The sequence below is a fragment of the Thunnus albacares genome, chromosome 7 (genome assembly GCF_914725855.1).
Source record: "Thunnus albacares chromosome 7, fThuAlb1.1, whole genome shotgun sequence".
In the NCBI taxonomy this organism is placed as follows: Eukaryota; Metazoa; Chordata; class Actinopteri; order Scombriformes; family Scombridae; genus Thunnus; species Thunnus albacares.
In genome coordinates, this window is record NC_058112.1 from 17,140,355 (window position 1) to 17,160,246 (window position 19,892).

At 39.9% G+C, this 19,892-nt stretch overlaps 2 protein-coding genes across 4 annotated transcripts; one reads left to right on the top strand and one right to left on the bottom strand.

Annotated features, from left to right (window-relative positions):
* Window positions 1-10: 10 nt before the first annotated feature.
* Window positions 11-8,230, top strand: synm (synemin, intermediate filament protein). The gene is made up of 4 exons (XM_044356265.1): window positions 11-934; window positions 2,159-2,283; window positions 3,711-3,790; window positions 3,946-8,230. The coding sequence occupies exons 1-4, from the start codon at window positions 137-139 to the stop codon at window positions 6,000-6,002; spliced, it is 3,060 nt and encodes a 1,019-aa protein (XP_044212200.1). The 5' UTR covers window positions 11-136; the 3' UTR covers window positions 6,003-8,230.
* Window positions 7,548-19,525, bottom strand: ttc23 (tetratricopeptide repeat domain 23). 3 transcript variants are annotated; one of them, XM_044356267.1, is made up of 12 exons: window positions 19,112-19,523; window positions 18,718-18,886; window positions 17,588-17,711; window positions 17,085-17,241; window positions 16,831-16,956; window positions 11,716-11,887; window positions 11,443-11,548; window positions 10,935-11,062; window positions 10,575-10,724; window positions 8,772-8,854; window positions 8,427-8,581; window positions 7,548-8,271 (listed from the first exon to the last, which is right to left on the bottom strand). In XM_044356267.1, the coding sequence occupies exons 1-11, from the start codon at window positions 19,168-19,170 to the stop codon at window positions 8,470-8,472; spliced, it is 1,386 nt and encodes a 461-aa protein (XP_044212202.1). In that variant the 5' UTR covers window positions 19,171-19,523; the 3' UTR covers window positions 7,548-8,271; window positions 8,427-8,469. The 3 variants fall into 3 exon arrangements, with proteins under 3 accessions (XP_044212202.1, XP_044212203.1, XP_044212201.1); XM_044356268.1 differs by having other exon boundaries at window positions 7,548-8,581; window positions 17,588-17,693; window positions 19,112-19,525; XM_044356266.1 differs by having other exon boundaries at window positions 7,548-8,581; window positions 19,112-19,524.
* Window positions 19,526-19,892: the final 367 nt, after the last annotated feature.

Sequence of the window (19,892 nt, forward strand, 5' to 3'; positions counted from 1 at the left end):
TCCTGCACTTGTCAAAGGGCACTGATCGCAAATTACATCACAGTTGTGCCCACAGACGCACACGCATATCACAACGGGACCTGAGTCATACAGACGGGACAATTTTTAAACTCTCTCTTTCTTATTAGATGCCACAATGTTGCCTTTCAGGAGAACATTTGAGAACGAAAAACATCAACTAAAGGAGCTCAACAGCAGACTTGCCCAGTATCTCTCCAGAACCAAGCAGCTGGAGCAGGAAAATGCGCATCTCATAGCCGAAATAAATAAACTCAGACATGTGAAGACGGCGGAATGGGAACCGAAGTACAAGGCTGAGCTTCGGGATCTGAGGAGAATGGTGGGGCAGATGTCGTTTGAAAAGTCCCAGGCTGAGATGGAAAGGGAGAAGCTATGGCGCGAGTTGCAGATGATCCAGTCTATGTGCTGCGAGCAGACTGAGGTGTGCAGGGAAGTCAGTGGCGAACTAAAAGGCTGCGAGTCGGAGCTTCACCACGCTCACAAGACCAACAGTGAACTCCAGCAGCGTTTATTTCAACTAGAAAAAGAGTATAAATGCTTAGAAGATGCGCACAGGCAACAAATGGACCATTTACATCGTCAGGTGGAGTCCCGGGTGGTACCAATCATCACGCAAACTTATTGCGGGCCTCCGGCGGCCTCCTTGGAAGAGGTGGAAGAATATGCCCGAGGACTGTCCGAAGGTTGGATTGAAACCTTTGAAATGTACCAGCAGAAAGTGGAAGAAATGGAGCAGTCGATTAAAGCGGACCAGGCGAGGCTGAGTGATCTGCAGAGGGAGAAGATGCTGTACGCATCAGAGTTGGACAAATTACGCACAGAAGCGGAAAACCAAGGCAAGGTTCAGATGCATCTCGAAGAGCAACTGATGCATATGCAGGAAAAATTCCGTGTGGACTTCAGTGAATATCAGGTAAGGAGAAGTCTGTTGTTACTGAGGAAAGATTTATATCTTATTTAGAAGATATATATTTTCAGACAGACTGAGTTGAAACCAGAGATCAGGGGATTTGTTTCAACTAGCCTACAAGAAATTAGAAAACACAAAACTGTATTAAACAGAATAGATCCCCCTTTACCCCGCTGAGGCTTGGGAGAGGAGAGAGGCTACTCCCTCGCTGTGCCACACCCACTGTCCTTAAAGGCACTGATGCAGCTGCAGCAGCTGTCAGTGTCTGCTGTACAAATGATTTATGGATCAATCTAATCCTTGAAGCCTAAATAATGAACATATCACCAAAATCTATGCAGAAATGATTATTTTCTAACAAGAATATATATGATGTGTGACATCCTGTAACTTGCCCCAATCTGGCTCCGGCCTGTCCCAGGCAGTGCCATTACAATAAAACATGCAATAGATGTTGGATCTAAAGTTAATGTAACACTCCTCTATAATAACAAAGTGGTGCCTGTCAAGTTTGTGTTCCCATAACTGTCAAAAGTATGGATCTTGCGTGCAACATTTGACCTGCATATAAAAGGATTGGATAGCCTGAGTAGCTAAATGGCGTTTTACCTCCCCAGTACTTCATGGCTGCTAGATTACACCAGCCACTTAAACCAATTAGCTGTCAGACTGACAAATCCTTATTAGCCTCCTTAAGATGGAGCCAAAAGCAGGTCAGCCAGCTTTCAGTGACAACACTGCTCAAATACTGAAGGATTGCTTTCAATATTGTAACAAAAGACACATTTATCACAGGTTCACCGCATTACAATTTAGAATTGCGCATGACATCTGTTGTGAGATGTCAGATATAATTCTTATGGAAAAGGCTTATGCACGATCATGAGAGCAGTCACTGCAAATGATTAGTGCAGTCTGTTAGTGGGATCAGACTTGATTTTAAAAAGAATGTTCATACAGATGACTATCTTTCTTTCTAAATTAGATTTAAACGAGAATAAGTGGTGGGGACTTAAAGGATCTAACAGAAACAGCACAGATCTACCAAGTTAACACTGAAGGCTGCAGTAAAATAAAATGTTGAACAAGGGAGCTGAATGATTACATAATTTTCATTTAATTGCAGGGATGAACAAAAAAAATGCAATACTGTACCTAATGGAGAGACCGCAGACTTGTGAAATTACACTATGTGAAAAATGAAAACTTCTTGTCTTTTTCCTTCAGATGATTATTGAGCAGCTGGAGCATGAGAGGAACATGATGTCTGACAATATGGCAGAAAAGATGAAAGAACATCAGCACCTTCTTCAGGTCAAGATGGATTTGAGCATGGAGGTGGCTGCCTACAGGTGATCATATTTATTTGATCAGTCTTTTAGTCAATGAAATGTTTTAATCATGTCTCAGAAAAAGACGCCAGTTCTAAACTCCTTGTGAAAGTAGTTTTCCCTAATTCATTTTTGGGAATTATGCCTTTACTAGATAGTTGACCCTAGAGAGATAACAGGAAATGTGGGCGAGACTGGGGACGCTGCAGTTTATGGTCATAGAATGTGTTTTAACTATTTTAAGAACTGGTTGTGGTAACTGGTTCAAGAAGTATGAACCTCCCAAACTGTCTTTAATGACCAAACTGGTGATGAACCACGTGATGAAAAAATGGGGTTATGTTTTTTTTATGATAATGATGAAAATACATTGTGAAGTATGAGTGATAAAAGCTTTTTGGCTGGCTAAAAAACTCTTTTTCAGTGATATTTACAAAATTTTAACAAGAATTTGCTTGTCCAAACAAACCCCCACTCCCTACATTTACTCTTAGCTTGATTGATTTCATCAAAAACATTAGAAGAGATCAGCTGCTTGCTTCCGTTCCTTGTTTGCCACTAAGTGCTCTCATCTAAACCCTCTTTCTTCAGTTCGATATGCTGGAAATTAGTTGCTCCTATTTACTATCTTATAAATACTATACATAGATTTTTAATAGGGTTCATTAAACTTTCTCTGGGGTTTATTTTAACCATACAGGAAGAGAGACAAATTACATTTGGCATTTCATATCCTGTTATAGCATGGCATGTCTAGTTTTCATGCTCCTACCACAGCTAGATCACACATGCTCACATACTAACAGACTATTTTTATTGAAAAGAAATGTCATTTATGAATCAGTTAATAAACATATACTTATATTTTAAGTTTATATGCAGTTATCAGGTACGTCTGGTTTGTTTTGAATTTTTGGAATAGACAGAATGCTTTCTCCGAGACGTGGCAGTGGCATGTGTTTTTGTATATGTCATGAGTCAGCTTTTGCTTTTGGATTCCTACGGAAGTATGGACAGCCCCACTATGAAGCTGTTATTTTTAGGTCAGTCTTCTTGAAAGCACTCTCCGGAGAGGTTGTTCTTTTTGAGGGACTTTGGTTTGCTGTTGTTTGTTTGTTGAATCACGGCCAAGGAAAGGTGAGCTGTTTGAGCAAATTACTACAAGGAATTTGTTAGATGACAGTGGCCTGTTATGTTCTTGATGATTATTACCCTACATGGCCAGGTCCTGGGTTCATACCGTCTTGTAAGCCTGTTGCGTTTAGTTTGAGAGGGTTGAGATGGCAGAGCTGAATGATGTGGAGCGTCTTGTAAGGTATTTATTTTTGGTAATTTTTTACATACATGGGAAAATAATTATTGTCGAAAGGGGAGAGACCACATAATTTACAATTACTTTTTTGCGCTTGTATTGAAAAAGTATTTTGTCTTTTTTCTTGTTTGTTTAGGGCTCTCCTGGAAGGTGAGAGAGTAGGTCTGCAAGATGCTCACAGGAGGGTGAATCAACATCAAAGAGAAAGAATAATAGGTACTGTAATGAAAAGTGTTATTGTTCTTGTTGCATGTTGATCCCAAGAGTTCATTGTAAGAATAGTTTGAAGTATTTATCTCCATCACTGAGGGTGTTTTTTCTTAATCAAACATAAGTATAAATTATCAAGAAATGATAATTCTCTGCCTCAGATATCAAGATGCCTGCCCAACCATACACTCCAAGAGCATCCACCTCAATCAGACAACATGTGGATGCCAGGTACACAGCGCCAATTCCAAACCTGAGGAGATCTCCTGTGCCTCACTCTGGGTCCATTAGTCCCTCAAGGGTCATCCCCATTTCACTCACAGCCAGAGCTCAGCATCAGAGTCCCGCATCCAGAAGGGACATGATCTCATTTACCAAAGCTCGGGCTGCTGCTTCTGCCCCTGCGCCCACTGTTACCAAAGATAAACCAATGGTCCACAGTGAAAAACAAATTGGTCAAAAGGCGCAGAAAACAACAACAGAGGAGAAAACTGTGCAAATCAAACAGGTCTCTCAGGTAGAGAATCAAATAGGTTTCGTCAAGTCCTCTACTGCTGAGACCACATCAGTGAGAGTGGTGTCGCCACCAATGATGAGCCTGAACATGAAAACCGAGACGGAAAGGAAAAAGAAAGTGCCAGATGAAAAAGAAAAAGGAGATGTTTGTGACAGTGAGTTTAAAGATGAAGGGAAAACAGAGTCTACGATAGGCCCAGGCGAGAAAAAGGTATTAGACTCAGTGTCTGTTGAGGAGCTCATTGAGAAAGTGATAAAACCAGCTGGTTTGGAAGCTAAAGTTTGCTCATCAGGAGACTCAAAGGTAATCTATCATGTGGAGAAAACTGAGCAGGAGGATGGTTCAACTAAGACACAGATTGTGCTGGAGTCCAAGGTGGAGGAGGAGCTGGATATTTCAGAGGACTCTGCCCTGGATGAGCTACTGGGCCAAGGGGTGAAGAAGGTGTCACTGGAGGACATCAAGGACACAACAACAGGAAGCATGATCAAGAACCTGCTGAGTGGCCTGCAGGGAGGTGAGAGCCTGCAAAATAGGTCTGTCAACGTGGAAATTATTGAGGAACCAGTTGAGTCTCTCAGTGATGAGGAGCATGAGGTTGAGCAGAAGTCCAGATCTAGTTTTTATGAGCCCTCCTCAACATATTTCCAAATTGAGGAGCTAGAAAATGTCCCTCATGTCGCTCAAGTTCAGAGTGATGTTGATGCCATGAAAACCTTCACGACGGACACAGTCCATTCCAAGGGTGGATCTGTACAAGTTCAAGAGATCTCTAGGGAGAGTGAATCTCCATATTTCTCACATGACCAAGAGCCTCATGAGTACTTTGTCTCCACACCAGATGAGAACCTTTCTGAACCCGAGGAAGGTGTTGGCATCACCTCATATGGCCATTATGGCGTTTTAGATGACCTGTCAGATGAGAGGTATTATCGAGATGAAAGTCTTCCATCAAAAAGTGTGATTGTTGAGGAAAGTGACGAATTCAAGTTCATGTCAGGTGATCACGCCTTTGTCAAAGAGAGTTTTCCAGAGTGCATCATTGAAGAAGAGGTTCGTGTCTCCCCTATAGTGCAGGAGTCAGTGCTTGAGTTCCTAAGAGAGGATGCATTGGAGCCTAAAGAGCAGCTGAAGGGAGCTTTAGAGAAGTTAGAAGACTCAGTGTCAGGTCCACTGAGAGAGGAGTTGGCTTACCTCAGAAAAGTGAGCAATGAAAGTCCAGAGAATTTGACTGTCGATGTCAAAAAAGTGCAACAGTCAAGTGACAATGGAACCATGACCATTGTTGCAGAGCTGAATGTCTCTCAAACACTAGAGGAATCTGGGCTTCTAGACACAGGTGATGATCTATCTGAAGAGCAGATCATGGCAGCTCTAAAGTCTTCTAACATTGAGAAAGCCTTCCAAGATGGGGCAGGAGGCGGGTACAGCTTCAGAGTCACCAAAGAAGAGGATGTTGCGTATGGAGAAGAGTTTGAAGGCTTCACTAATGAAGGAGAGTCTGCACTTGAAATAACTGAGAAACATATCAAACTGGGGCCATCAGAGAAGTCCTTCACCTTCCAGATGGATGTGCATGGTAGCCATGCTGAGGCAACCTCAGAGCAAGATCTGCAGTCTCAAATCTTGGAGACCCCGGTGAAGGTTTCTCATGAGAAAAGAGTTGCGACAGTTTACCTTGAAAGCCCTACAGATGATTAAAAAAGTTTTCAGTGAAAAATATTTTCACACTCAATATTTGCCAATGCGTCACTCAGTGCACATGTAGAGGTTGTTTTGATGCAGCAATCCACCACATATGGCATTAATGCTGGTTGCAGACACTGTAATGCTTTCATTTTTGCAGTAAAACATTATATACACAATTGATGTGCAGCTTTTATTGTACCTACTGTACAGTATGTCACCCAATATTTTGTGCCCCTAACTGCATCTGTTAATTCAAACAGAATTCAATTAATCAAGTAAGCATACTAGATTATTACATATTTTATGGTATTAATTGAGGCAGTGCTACATAGTCAAAGATACACAATGCCAACTAATAAGGGCTAGCTTGAGTAAGGATTGTAATATCTATATATTATAGCAATTTTTTAATGGTAGTCTATATACTGTTGGAGTGTAGTGCTGGTGTGGGTTAACCTTTTTATAGTTTGCAGTATCTTTGAACTTGTTTATGTTCTCTAGATTTCTCTATTTTTGTACTAACCTGTGCTGTACAGCTTAAACATCCTGTTCTGCAGTTCACAGCACCCCATCACCCTGACCATCAGATCATGGCCTTTTCTAATATGTAATTAGTTTAGTTTATTCATTTATTTTAAAGGGACAATGCATATTGCTTACATTTCTGAAAATATGCCAGAGTTAACCAAAAGACTAATCTTCTGTAGTCTACATCTAATGCAGAGCAACATGTGACAGTTGGAAGTTATGATGTGCTGTGTGCAGTATTTGCAGGTTGGAGCTTTAATTTTTTTTTTCACTTGGGGACTGCTACAAAATGGAATGATCATAGTATATACTCTATGCTGGAAAACAGCAGGTTATGTTAACCAGTTGACACTAATGCACACAGAATATAGGTAAGCTTATAGTGGAAGAAAGTATACACATGTATGCTGGGGAAGTGGAGAAAAAGATAGTAATTTGTCTTAACAAATACTGCAGGTTTTTGAACACTGAAATCAAGGTAGAGTGCAAGTAAATGTGGCACTTAAAAGTGTCTGTCATGTAGAATAAATATTTAGGTATTTAGGATTTACCCTTACTCACAACTAAGTACACATTATACAGTTTTGACAATTGGAAAAAAAATAACTGCCCAATATATAATTACAATTTTGTTACACGATGTTACATTTTTCTATAAAATCTATATCTTTACATGGTATGTCAATACCATGTGTTTTTATTCACCCAACAGTAAATATTGTGACTTGAACACATGCTTAAGGAGTTGGAAATTCAAAATACCATTTTAAATTCCACAGGAAAATGTCAATTTTAAAGGCAAGTGGTAAGACGGAAGAAAGAAAAGAAGGTAGTAGAACCTTTATGAATGAAAAAGAATGCAGCGATAGGGTTATTAAAGAAGATACAATCACATCTGTGTTTGATGTAAGTCTTGTCTGAACGTTGTTTGTTTGTACACATTGGTTTATCACAGTGTTGGCTTGAAGGATTCACCTTTGCTCTGACACAAGAGTGTTTTCATGACCAGGACTATTTTTGGATCATCAGCTTAGTGGCACCGAGTGTTCACCAGGGTTTGTTGTGTTGTGTACTAGCTCCAGAAGCAGAAATGGTCCAATACTATTACAGTGTGGTGACATGTTTTGCATGGCTGTACAATTTACACTTACACTAACTACTGAGCAAAGTCTACTCAAATTGCTTTTTTGGCACCATCATGTTGAAAAATTCTGAGTGTGAATGTCATGGCTTTTAAGTTGACTATTAATATGTTTATTGTCAATCTACAAAATTAAACCTATATGAAAACAATGTTTTACCTTTAAGTGCCCAGATACAACACATTCTCATAGATTTTCTGGTCTGTAAACTGCAGTAATACAAGAAAAAAAAAGTTTCACATCAGTCACATCAGTGTACTTAAATTGTGGCTGAATAAGGAAATTCTCTGTTAGGATTTTTTTTAACATGTACAGTATGTACACAATGCAATCTGGATACTACTGTATATGTCATTACATAGCATAAACATAATAATATACATCAGCATACAGAAAATCTACTGATGAATAAAGATGTTTAATGACTGAGTGTTCACCCTGGACAGCCCAACATTATTGCTTTTATTGACATAATAATTTACATTGAACAAATAACAATATGGCTTTTGCTGATTAAGGTTCCTTGGAAATTGTTTCATATGTTAACATCATTAAAAATTACTGTGGGTATGTTTTGTGAGTGTGAGTATTTCTTTAAAACCAAAATATTTCACCTAATGTACAAAATGACACAAAATCATGTACTTCCAGAGGACATGATTAGAGCAATTCAAGCTAATTTTGAGCAGAGGGAGTTGCCTGTATAATATTGACAAAAGACAGACAAATTTCTTGAGGAAGTGAATATCACTAGCTCTTGGTCCAAACCATCAGGATTATTCTTGTGACATAAACAAGAGAAGAACAGTTTAAGAGTCAGATATGCTTCCCTCTTTGCTACCGGATGGTAGAACTGAAAACGTGTGAGGTTTTGTCTTCCTTCTACCTTGCCTCTGCAGACTCTCAGCCACCTCTGGTGCCCTGCAAAACATACAGTACATGGTTACATCACTGAAACAGGGACTGTATTCTTGTCCTCTAAATTCACCAAACTATTTAATAAAACCTGTTGATTGGCAATTTATCACCAGGTGAATCAAATGTCTTGGTCTTAATATAGTCTAAAGGTAGTTTAATTAGTGACAAATATAATAATGTTCTGCATATTTACCGGGCCAACATGTCTACAGCTTTTTGTGTGGCTTTTGTCTTCTTGTGCTGAGGGCCATACAGTAAATTCTGGATCTCCAGGCACTAAAATTAAAAATAAAGAAAAATTAATAACGGCAGAGTGAGTGGTCATTGGAAGATGAGAGGTGCAACTCATACTCAGAGGGGAATAAACACTTCCTAGCAACATGTGAATGCACTAAACATCCCAAAATAACCACTGTAGCAGACCAAGGTTGAGATAACACCTGTGCTGAACACTCGAAGAGTTGAGTCAACAAGGGGGATCTCCTAGATTTATTTTCAGGGCTCTAAAGCAGTAAGACAGGAATCTGAGGTAGTAAACCCAAGAAATCAAAGATACAGCTTATATCACTTTCCACTCTACATTTAGTGTGCTGAAATCAAATGACATGAATGAGCAATGACTGCTTAGCTATGAAAATATAACACAATTTTCCAAAATCCAGAGAAGTCTTACTTTTTAACTAGAAAGACATGTACGATTACACAACACACACACAGTGACGCAACAGACAGGATAAAAACCTGCTTGCCATTTTTGCAATCATCATAAATAACAAGATGTGAGGAGATTTTTGTTAAAGCAGGGAAAAAAGTAGCTAAAAGTTTCCTGCTTCACCAGGACAAGTAAAACACTCTGGAACAGATCCATCTGGCCTCTTGGATGTTTTCACTGTTGCTAAGGTTGATGTAATGGAAGACCTTTTTTTCTCAGCAGCACAACAGAGGAAGGTGGAAATGTCAAGTGTGTGTTTGTGTGTGTGCCATTGTTCTCTATGTTTTTTTTTGGTAGACCTTATGTAGTATATACTGTATGAACTAGCTTTGCTTTGGAAAGTTGCTCAATCATTGTGCAGATGGTGTCATGATGACAGCGGGGAAAAAAAGTGCTGGCATATCTGCTCTATGTCAGGGTACTTCAGAAAGGTTAGTAGTCGAACGTGGAGAAGAGAGAGTGAGACTTGATTCACTCTGTCATACTTAGACCCTCTCCGCACTTGGATGCAATAACACAGCAACATAGCAACCAGGCTCCTTTACTTTCAGGCATGTCCTTACTAGTATGAAGAAATCCCCCTTTACTTGTGTAACTTAGTTATGTTTGGTGGTCGGTAGAACTGAGCTCATAGGGCACACATATGCAGTCACTTATGAGAAACAAATAATACTCATTACATAAGGAATAAAGTAAAGCACTAAAAGCTGTTGAGATGGAACATGATTAAATCCACTAAATGCTGCTGTTTATTCAGTGCATATGTGTTGAAAGACACATGAATGTCATTTCTGTTTCAAAGGACATAATGGCGTACAGAACTAATTGGGGTCAGTGTCCCTTTAATTGACAACAGTTAGCAAACATTCTCTTTCCAAAGTTGTGTTGCCCATCTGTCAGGCTCCAGCCAGACTAAGGAAACACAAAGTCACTCTGTGTGATATTTTACACCAGGGAGGACAGCTCTGCACACTGCACCCTTCCAAGATTAGCATGCGACTCTGATAGCGCTGATCCTTTAGAGAGGATGGTGAAAATAGCTCATCTCAATATTACAGGGACTCTTTGTGTATATATTTTGAACAAGCCTCTCAACCTTTGACTGGTATTGGTGGTCACACCCCCTGACTCTTGGCCTTTAATAAAACCCTCCCAAATATTTGGCAGGGAAAATGTCATGTCCGACAACAGTAACTACTACTCTGTCCAGCATTTCTAATATGTATTTATAGATTGTAACCAGGACAAAAAAATACCACTAAGTGGTCTGTAATTTGTGATTACCTTTGTCATGGTCTTGTGGGCCTGCTTCATCCTGCCCTCACTCATCTCCACACTTCCTACCAGCTGAAGGGTGTCCGCAACCTCGGCACTCAAATCACCGAATGTAGATCTCTTTGAAATTAGAGATGCTCTCTGGATTTCCACACATCTCTGCATTAAAAATAGGTGAAAATCATCAGCAGACAGAGCCACAACCCATGTAGCAGGTGGAATCAATCCCTTGACAATCACAAAGGAAATGAGGAAATGTTTCCATGGTGCTGCTCTCGGAACAGAAAATGTGTTGATACTTAAATGTGTTGATAAACTGTGCCTGGAGAAAATCACTGTGTGTGTGTGTGTGTTTGTGTGTGGCGTAACCTCTTGCTGTCCATTGAGGAGGAGGAATCGACAGAAATCATCCTGGGCAGTGAGAAAGGCTGGATCCAGCAGACCTACAGATATCTTGTATGAATTTAGACTCTGCTCAAAGTAGCGACCTGCAGAGTCTACACCAGCATGGGGAAAACACACAAATGATGCATGTTAACTTAATTTATGGTAATGATTGAGTGAATAACTGATTCTGAAAACATACAATATAAACTTATCAATATTTTTCTACATGAACCCTTCAATTTTTTCTTTCCAGATGTTACGTTTTACATAAATACTGCGAATCATACATTTTCTTTATGATTGCTGACATGGATGAATCATAGTGATATGGCTCAACTTAGACATGTCTTCAATACAGCTATTGTAAGTCTGGTTTCCATAACACCATGTTAAAGAATTTGACATATAGGAAGACAGTGGGAGATTCAAATCTTAATTAACCCCTTGTGCCTATCGCTCAGGCCCGACATATGTTTGTGAATAGACTCACCATTGTGGTGGGGCTCTGCAGCAGCAGAAAGGATGAGGGCCAGGCTGTGGGAGATCTGAGCCCTCTCTAGCCCCTCTGGGCAGTGACTCATAGCAATGGCATGAGCCTAGCAGAAACAACCCGGTGAAATAAGACAGATCACATATCAACAAATAGGTGTAGGAGGTGTAGCTGACAACACAACTTGGCACTGTCTAAAGCAGCCCTAGTGTGATTGTGTATGTTGTACTTGAGTGTTGTGTATGATGTCTTTGTAAATGATAGTCCCCTTGCCTTGGAGAGATGCTCTATGGCTCTGTCCAAATGATCCCTGTCCTGTTCAATGGCGGCCATGTCCCTATAGACAGAAGTGGTCTTTTCAGGCTTACCACAATCCTTAAGCAGTTGCAACGACTTCTCACACTGGCTTAAGGCTTCTTCTAGCCTGTTCTGTTTCTTATGGACCCTATAGAACAAAAATAGCACACAAATAGGCAGACTGTCAGAAATGGAAAGACAAACATAAAGACGGTGACCAGTATAGCCCACAGGCAGCAGGGTAGAGTAAGGATTATAAAGCTTACCCTTCGAGTAATTTGTCTGGGTCCCTGTATTTGAAAGTATTTTACAGCTGCAGCTGCAGTGTATGTTCTGTAGTTTGCCCTGCACTTTGATTTCCATTCAGGGATTGACACAATATCAGAGTATTCAAAAATAGTACAAATGAGTATTGGAATTACATTTTTCTTGTAATATGTTGAACCAACTCTTCACAACAGAATGTAAAAAACAGGGAAACGTGAATAGAACTTGAAAATGTCTGTTAAACCTGCACACCCTGATAAAGAAATGAATACAAAATAAAATTGAACAATTGTTCACACATTTTGTCTAGTAGCACTCTTTATTTAAATTACTGGCTGTATAAAGTATATACCTATATGTCTGTTAATTCATTACTATAAGCCTGTTTTATATTACTGAAGTAATTTCCTTGGTCTCTAGCCAAACCCAGTCCCTGCAGAGTGGTGAATGCTTTGGCTGATGGCTGCAGTTGGAGTGCACTCTATAATGAGGAAAGCCTGCACATTGCCCTTTTATCTGTTTTTGGTTGCATCCTTTCAACAGTCTGTCTCCTCTGGGACTGAAGGTTACACTGCTCCTAACCTTTGCATTTTAACTAGAACCACTCAGAGTCAGACAAATAACCCCTGAAGTATTTTCAAACTCTAATTCCAGGGCGTCTAAATTAGCGGATGCCCTTGGAGGTTCAGTGGAAACCACCCGAGCAAAGCTGGAGATCTAGGCATCGTCATCGATAAAACACGGGTAGCTTAGAATTCTTCATCTATGTCAACAAATTCGACAAATGGGTAACAATTAAAGGAAAAACATGAATGTGTGGAAACGCATAGCCCTGTATGGAAGCACCTGCTTCCATACAGGGCACAAGAGGTCACTGAATGGTTTTGTAAATGCTGTGAATAACATGCTGTGGACTTCACAGTCACCAGATCTTAACTCAGCTGAACACCTCTGATAGATTTTAGATGGATGTGTTGGACAGCACTTGCCCTTGTCAAATGATGGTATATCTTTTTAAACAGTGGTGTTTATCCATCCATTTAAGCTCCAGACACTTGTAGACAAGGAGCACTGAAGCTATTCTAGAGGCTTGTGGTGGCCTAATACCTTTCTAAGGCACATTAGGTTGGTATTTCCTTTAATTTGTCCCTTATACGTGCCTAATGCTTCTTGTCATACTGCTTTGAGTTGCTTGAGCTACTACAGAGCAGTGGGATGGTAAAGGGAAATTGAGAGAGAGGACGAGAGACCATGGCTGCATTATCCACTGCAAGGACATTGGATCCATCAGGCAATTCTGCGAACAGCTTCAAACCATCTAATGGACTCTAAATTTAATTCAGCTCTCCAGTCAAGGAGGCAGCCTGTCTCAGAGGGCACTACTGTACCATCTCTAGCTAACATTACTACCACACAGCAGTATAGGAAACCCCTTTCACAAATCAGTCTTCCCACATCCGCACTGTTCAGACTATAGTTGTATGTGGTTTTTTGGATGACTGATAATTTATTTATTTATGGAGTGAATGCTGCAGTCAATCTGTTATAGCATGATATTTGATTTAAGGTTTTATCCAAGGTGCCTTCCAGTATCATGAGTACATACAGTAATTTTAGCACAGGCAGCCTCTCTGGGAACCAAAAGTCTAAGCTGTCAGTGGTATGTCATGCTTGCATCCCTGGACCACATGAATTTGGGTATTCATGGCTCAGTGGCTAAATGCCAGGAGCACAGGTTACAAAAACATTATGAAGGCTCATTTCTTTGAATTTTCCCATGAATCCCAGATTATCCTAACATCCCTCGATGGATAATAATGGAGTGTCCCACCCATAAGTGTTCGTAGGGCAGGCACTTCAGATCCTTTTAGGGCAGCAGCAATGGCTTTAGCTGAGCTACATTCCAGCATGCCTTGAGTTCTGCCATTCTGCTTGCATCGACAGACAGACACAATGCCCCTCTATCCTCTCATTCACTCTGCATCCTTACGCACTTCCTGGCAAAGCGGTAATATGCCACATCCCACTGAAATCTACTAACAGTCCACAGGGCCAGGAATTATTATAATTAAGGATTTGTAGAAGTGTTGCCAAGCAAGCCGCACAGCCCTCTTTTGTAAATGTTTCCAGAACATGGTTGATGTAAGTTTGCTCTGAGCTTTCACTCGGAAAATGGTCCAGAAAGGCCAAGCCAAAGTGAAAGCAGGAGGACAAAAACACAGCAGCCTGCTCCAAGAAATCTGTGTGGTGCTTTGAACTGACTGAATAACACTCAAGAGTGAGCTTATTATTGTGTGCCTCAGGTGGAGTGAGATAAAATTTGGTATAATCTAGAATATGCACAGGAATACTAAACCACCTGTTCAGGCATCATAGTCATCTAAAACAAAAGCCCTGCTGGTTTTATTCCAGCCATCTTAACTACCTTTTTGGAAAGAAAACCAGCAATCCGTGGATCCTGATCATCAGAATACTACTGGTATTTTGAGCAGTCAGTCTGTGTATTTAGATCTATGAACCCAGTAAATAGCCTGTGTAAAAACTAAGGAGAGGGGAGTAAGGCCACTGATTATCTCAACAGCACAAACTCTGGAGATTAGTTGCATAAAGTTGGTTTACAGGGAGTGCAGTTCAATTAATGTGATGCATGAACAAGGAAATTATGTAAGGGTGGAGAAAATATGGAAGAAATTACTGTGGGTTTATTAATCAACTAGATTGAGTTGATGAATACATGGTGAAAATCTTTAATTCGATGAAATCTGTAAACTTAAGTGTAGATTTATGACAACAGTTATGAATAGGCAAAGATAAACACGTCATCTGAGCACATACACAACACAAATCTAAACCTAGCAATAAAGCTTTTGCATCCTTGAAAGAAATATCTCATTTGGCTGATCACAAGCGCACACCTTGAGTGTGAACCTGAAACTGAAGCAGAATGTTTGGACCAGGATCTATAGGAGGGCTGAGCTTACTTTATTGTTCCAGGCTTTGGTGGGAACATTCCCCTCCATCACAACAGTGTTGACTGACAGAGCTTTAGACGCATGCCAAATTCTTAGTCATCACCTAACAAAAGAGATTTAGCAAGCTTACACACCAGCCAGAGTCTGCACATTTTTTCAATTACGCATATCATGTCAACAAACTCTGACTCTCTGAAACAGACCAAGATGGCATCATCTATGAATTCCTTTTAGTGTAGCTCACCTCAGCTGCTGATAAGGCTCGTTTCAATGCTGCAGTATTGCTTGTCTTTAACTCGCAACAGGATTTTTTAAAACAAAGCTTCCGAATTACAGGCTGAGATTAGAAATATTAAACTAAAGCATAACTTTAGGATGGAGTCCCATGTTAAAACACTGTCATCCCACTACTGACTTCCCTTACATAATGATTTATAAGGATGATTTTTTCCCCCTTCTAAAACTAAAAAAAACCCCAACATATTTTAAAGAACTGATCTCAATTCTAACTGTATGTATTGTCTCACATTGTAAGGTTGTCAAATGTTTTGATGGAGACAAGCTTGTATTTTGACTTTTAATGTGTTTCACAATTCAACAAAGCATAGATAATATTATGGATTTAAACTATACCCACATGTACACAATATGTGTGAGCATTACCTATTCAGTTAGTCCAAATATATTCAATATTAACTGTTCTTTTCACATAGAACAACAACAGTATAAAAATAAACATAAACACATTAGTGAGGTGATCTCAACCGAGGTAAGACTATACTCCAGTTCCTGATTGAGATTCTAAATTCTCCCACAGTGATCTAAGCTATGACAAGTGGCTGCTATTTTTTTATATTGCCAGGCCACAGTTCCGGTAAAAGGTTATCAGCCTGTCTTGCACTTAATGTCTGTGCTTGGTGCCCCCACCATGATCCTCTAATTCTTTAATCTTTTCTTGACCATGTAATACTACCCTTGGGACCTTTGTTGTCAATATCACCATTAGGTTACAAATGCATATTTTGAAATGGTTAAACAAATCAATAATGTGTAAATGTAGAGGGGGTAAAGTAAATAAAGTGACCGACATTTCTTCTGTGGATGAGAGAAAGAAAAAAGGCTTTGCTTTATCTCAAGCAGTGACCCACACTGTGAAGAGTGAGGTGAGGGAGGATAGTAATTAAGGAGGTAGCCAAAAAAATTTAGGCAGAAAGCATGTGGAGAAAAGGAAGAAATATTTTTAAAGAGCAGCCATGCTTCTCTCCCATCTGTGCCTCTGCTTGTGCAATGACTGGATGGGTTGACATGCAGAAACCCCACCCAGCAGGTCTGTAAGGATTACTACAAATCACCCATGCTCACTGCTGAGTGGACTGCACAATAACACGGGGGAAAACCCTGATTTAATATATGGCGTTGTTTCCAAGAGAACAGGAATGTGTAGGAATATATCGCCATCTTGTGGTCAAACATAAATCTAAACTCAAAGGTTATGTTTCTCAAATTAGACTCAGTTACCATGTTGTGCAATATGTAATAATGTTAATATTATTTAGTTGTAACAATTGATGTTAATGTAAAATGCTCTTAAGCTAAACTCTGAAACCCAACTGAACAGATGTGACCTCTTACCATTTAACGTGGGATGGCCCCAGATCATTTAACTCAGCTTGAACATGATACTATATGTGTCACAGGAAATAAATAGAGCATATCACCTGATAAGCAAAGAGTACTGCTAAAAATCAAGCCCTCAAAGGCTCTAATCTACTATATTACTAACCATTTGGTGAATTTACTACTTTGACTACAGATTTGCTGTTCACCAAAAAAATATGTTTCACTACTGTACCTTGATAGACCAGTGGAGATTTGCAGCTCAGCCTTTATCTTGTCTTCCTCACTGATTCCTCCGTGTTGATGAAGCTCCTCAATAATTTGTTTTGCCTCCAGATAAGAGGATTCTGCTTCCTCAAGAGTTGAAAAGAGTCAAGGACATTGTCTATGGCTGCAAAATGCAACATTCTACATCTAGCCTGTTTTCTGAGTTAATCTTATTAATTCAATCCCACACCTTTACTGTCAAACATATCATGGCAAGGATATTTGGCAGTAAGCAGTGCAGCACCTCCCTGTGTAAGGTGTATGCTCAGGAGACATGTGAGAACCTCTAGTTTTTCACCTCTGCAAGGAGAGATGGAGGAGCAGAAAGGCAGCAGCTCTCTAGCCAGCAATGAGTGCTCCTGGGCCTGCAGTCCCCAGCCTGAAGGAACAAAAGCAATCGTTGAGTTTGAAATAAACAGGAAAAAAAAGAGAGCAAAATAACACCACATGAAAATAACTAGTCATTGAAGTAGCTAAATCACTATACAGCACATACAGCAGCTACATGGATCGATCACATTGAGTTGAAGCATGTGTGAGTCTTGAAAAGTTGTCTTACATTCAAAACTTTTACATTTTAGTTTTTGAACACAAGGTGAAGCAACTGCCATAAGTGGTAAAACAGTAGATGCTTGAATTGTAGCTGCATCACTAAAAAATGCCATATGCTTTGCGTATCAGTCTTAAATGGTAATTTACAATGTACTCAGTCTTTTTGAATTTACCTTTAAACTGGAAATATGCTTTAGCCAGTCTGGCATGGGCCTGGGCTAGTTTCAGGTGACCATCCCCATATACCAGCCTCGTCAGTGCCACACAACGTACCAGGTCCTGGATGCAAGCATCAAACTGAATGGATAAATGTCTGTCAGTATTACTTAATAGCCCAATATGTCATGCATCAAAAACCACATCAATAATGATTGTGTTAAATCTTAAATAGTTAATGGACTGCATTTATATAGTGCCTTTCTAGTCTTATTGACCACTCAAAGAGCTTTACATTACATTTACCCACACATTCATACACTAAAAGCAGAGGCTGACATGCAAGGTGCCAACCTGCTCATTAGGAGCATTACAGTGCTTCCTATCTAAAGCTCCCCACAATGTTTCTATGCTCACTCATTCACACAAACACTCACACACCAATGGCGAAGCCATCAGGAGCAATTTGGGGCTCAGTATCTCGCCCAAGGACACTTCAACATGCCGACTGGACATGCCGGGGATCGAACCACCATCAACCTCCTGATTAGTGGATGACCCACTCTGCCTCTTGAACCACAGCCAACCCTGAGCCCAGATTAGAAAAAGTATCACCCCCTCTTATAAAAAACACACCCTTTAGAAACTTCCAATCATGCTTAGGGACTTGCATAGGGGTCAACCTTACTTTCTAACTGTTTAATCCAAAGATTTTTCCCCTCTATTGTAAGGTGTGTACAGCTGAAATTATTAATCTATAATTGATTAGTTGACCAACAGAAAATTAATGGACAACAATTTGACTTATCATTTAAGTCAATATCAAGCAAAAATAGCAATCCGTCCACCCAGATTTCAAATTTTCTATTTTTCTCTTTATATCATTGCAAACTGAATATCTTTCAGTTTAGACTGTGCCTGACATTTTCCCACTATTTTCTGACACTTTATGAACAAAATATAATTTCTAGTGAAACTTATTAGTTGCAGCCATGGGTGTGCATACTGTATAGCTTATATAGCTTTATGCAGACTGTATGCATCAATCCTGCAGAACAAATTGTGAAAGAACAGTACATCTGTGCACAATTGACTGCAAAATACCAACAATGAATGTAATATAAATTTGCCACTATACTGTACCCACTTCTTGGTTGTCTTCATGGTCTTGACCTCTGCTCTCAAAGTGTCTGAGCTTTTCTTCTGGATGGATCATAATAAATTCCTTCTTAGCATATCCTATTTGCGAGGGACTGACCACACCTGAGTCACAAGAAGGAGACGCATCCACGCCCCTGTTGATGCTTTCAGGAGACCTACAAGTTTGGTCAAACAAGGTATCTTAATCATTTTTTATTGAGATATAGCTAACATTTGAGGAAAACACTTGTGGAACTAGTATCTAACCCTACTTAAAACTCAACAAACATGACTTAGCTAAATCGTACTTGACATTAACGTTAGGTAGCTCAAGCCAGTTAAAAAGGTGATGAACTTTTATTTACGGTAAAAACGCAAGTGTTTAAGTAGAAATCACTTACGACTCAGCAGAATCGGATGATTTGGGTCGTATTTTTGACATAGTGTTGTCATTATCCATTTTAGAAACCACCAGTGGGGAAAGTATGAGATTTAACCGTTAACACAGATCTATAACCAGCAGTCTGTGTTCCTTACGTGTTACCGTGGATACACTGCGCGTGCTACTGTAGCTAACGCGACCAACCGCTGCTACTCCATTTTAATGTTTCCTTCGGAGCATTTAACGTTTGCTCTCAAAACAACACTACCCTTTGTGATACGATGTAATGCCTGAAATTCAATTCTAAAAGCATGACGCTGACAGAAGCTATAGCGTCATCAGGCCAGGCTCTGTTGTGAGCTGCCATGAAGGAAGTGCACAAAGTTATCCAACGCTAGAAAAGCTGTTCCTGAAGGTATACAGACGGAGGCGGGGCGCATTCAAGAACCAGAAGGCTTGCATGGATTTTACAGTTTGTTTTTTTTCTAATAAAACAGACAAACAAATTGACAAACGCTGAAAAATACGCCTCCCGTTTTAGGTAGCTATAGATACACTAGGCTATAATGTTAGTGTTCAAATAGAAAATTTGTGATTTTGTGATTTTCATATTTTCCTTTTTAATGTCTATCTGTGAATTCCTGTGCGTTGTTTTAGGCTTCTGTACAGTCGGTGATTGAATTAAAGTATGCTGCCAATACATCACATTTTCTGTTTGGTCATCAAGGCTGGATTGCTAAAGCTGCCAACTGCTTTAGCAGTACTTTGGCCTCAGGGTCCCCGTAAACTCTGTGTCAACT

Excerpts from the sequence above, each read along its gene's own strand:
- synm (XM_044356265.1), top strand. The coding sequence starts at position 137 with ATGTTGCCTTTCAGGAGAACATTTGAGAACGAAAAACATCAACTAAAG. Across the intron at positions 935-2,158 it reads TGGACTTCAGTGAATATCAG|ATGATTATTGAGCAGCTGGA; the intron begins GTAAGGAGAAGT and ends TTTTTCCTTCAG. Across the intron at positions 3,791-3,945 it reads TCAAAGAGAAAGAATAATAG|ATATCAAGATGCCTGCCCAA; the intron begins GTACTGTAATGA and ends TCTCTGCCTCAG.
- ttc23 (XM_044356266.1), bottom strand. The coding sequence starts at position 19,170 with ATGGATAATGACAACACTATGTCAAAAATACGACCCAAATCATCCGAT. Across the intron at positions 17,242-17,587 it reads AGCATATTTCCAGTTTAAAG|GCTGGGGACTGCAGGCCCAG; the intron begins GTAAATTCAAAA and ends TTGTTCCTTCAG. Across the intron at positions 16,957-17,084 it reads GCTGCACTGCTTACTGCCAA|TCTTGAGGAAGCAGAATCCT; the intron begins ATATCCTTGCCA and ends ACTCTTTTCAAC.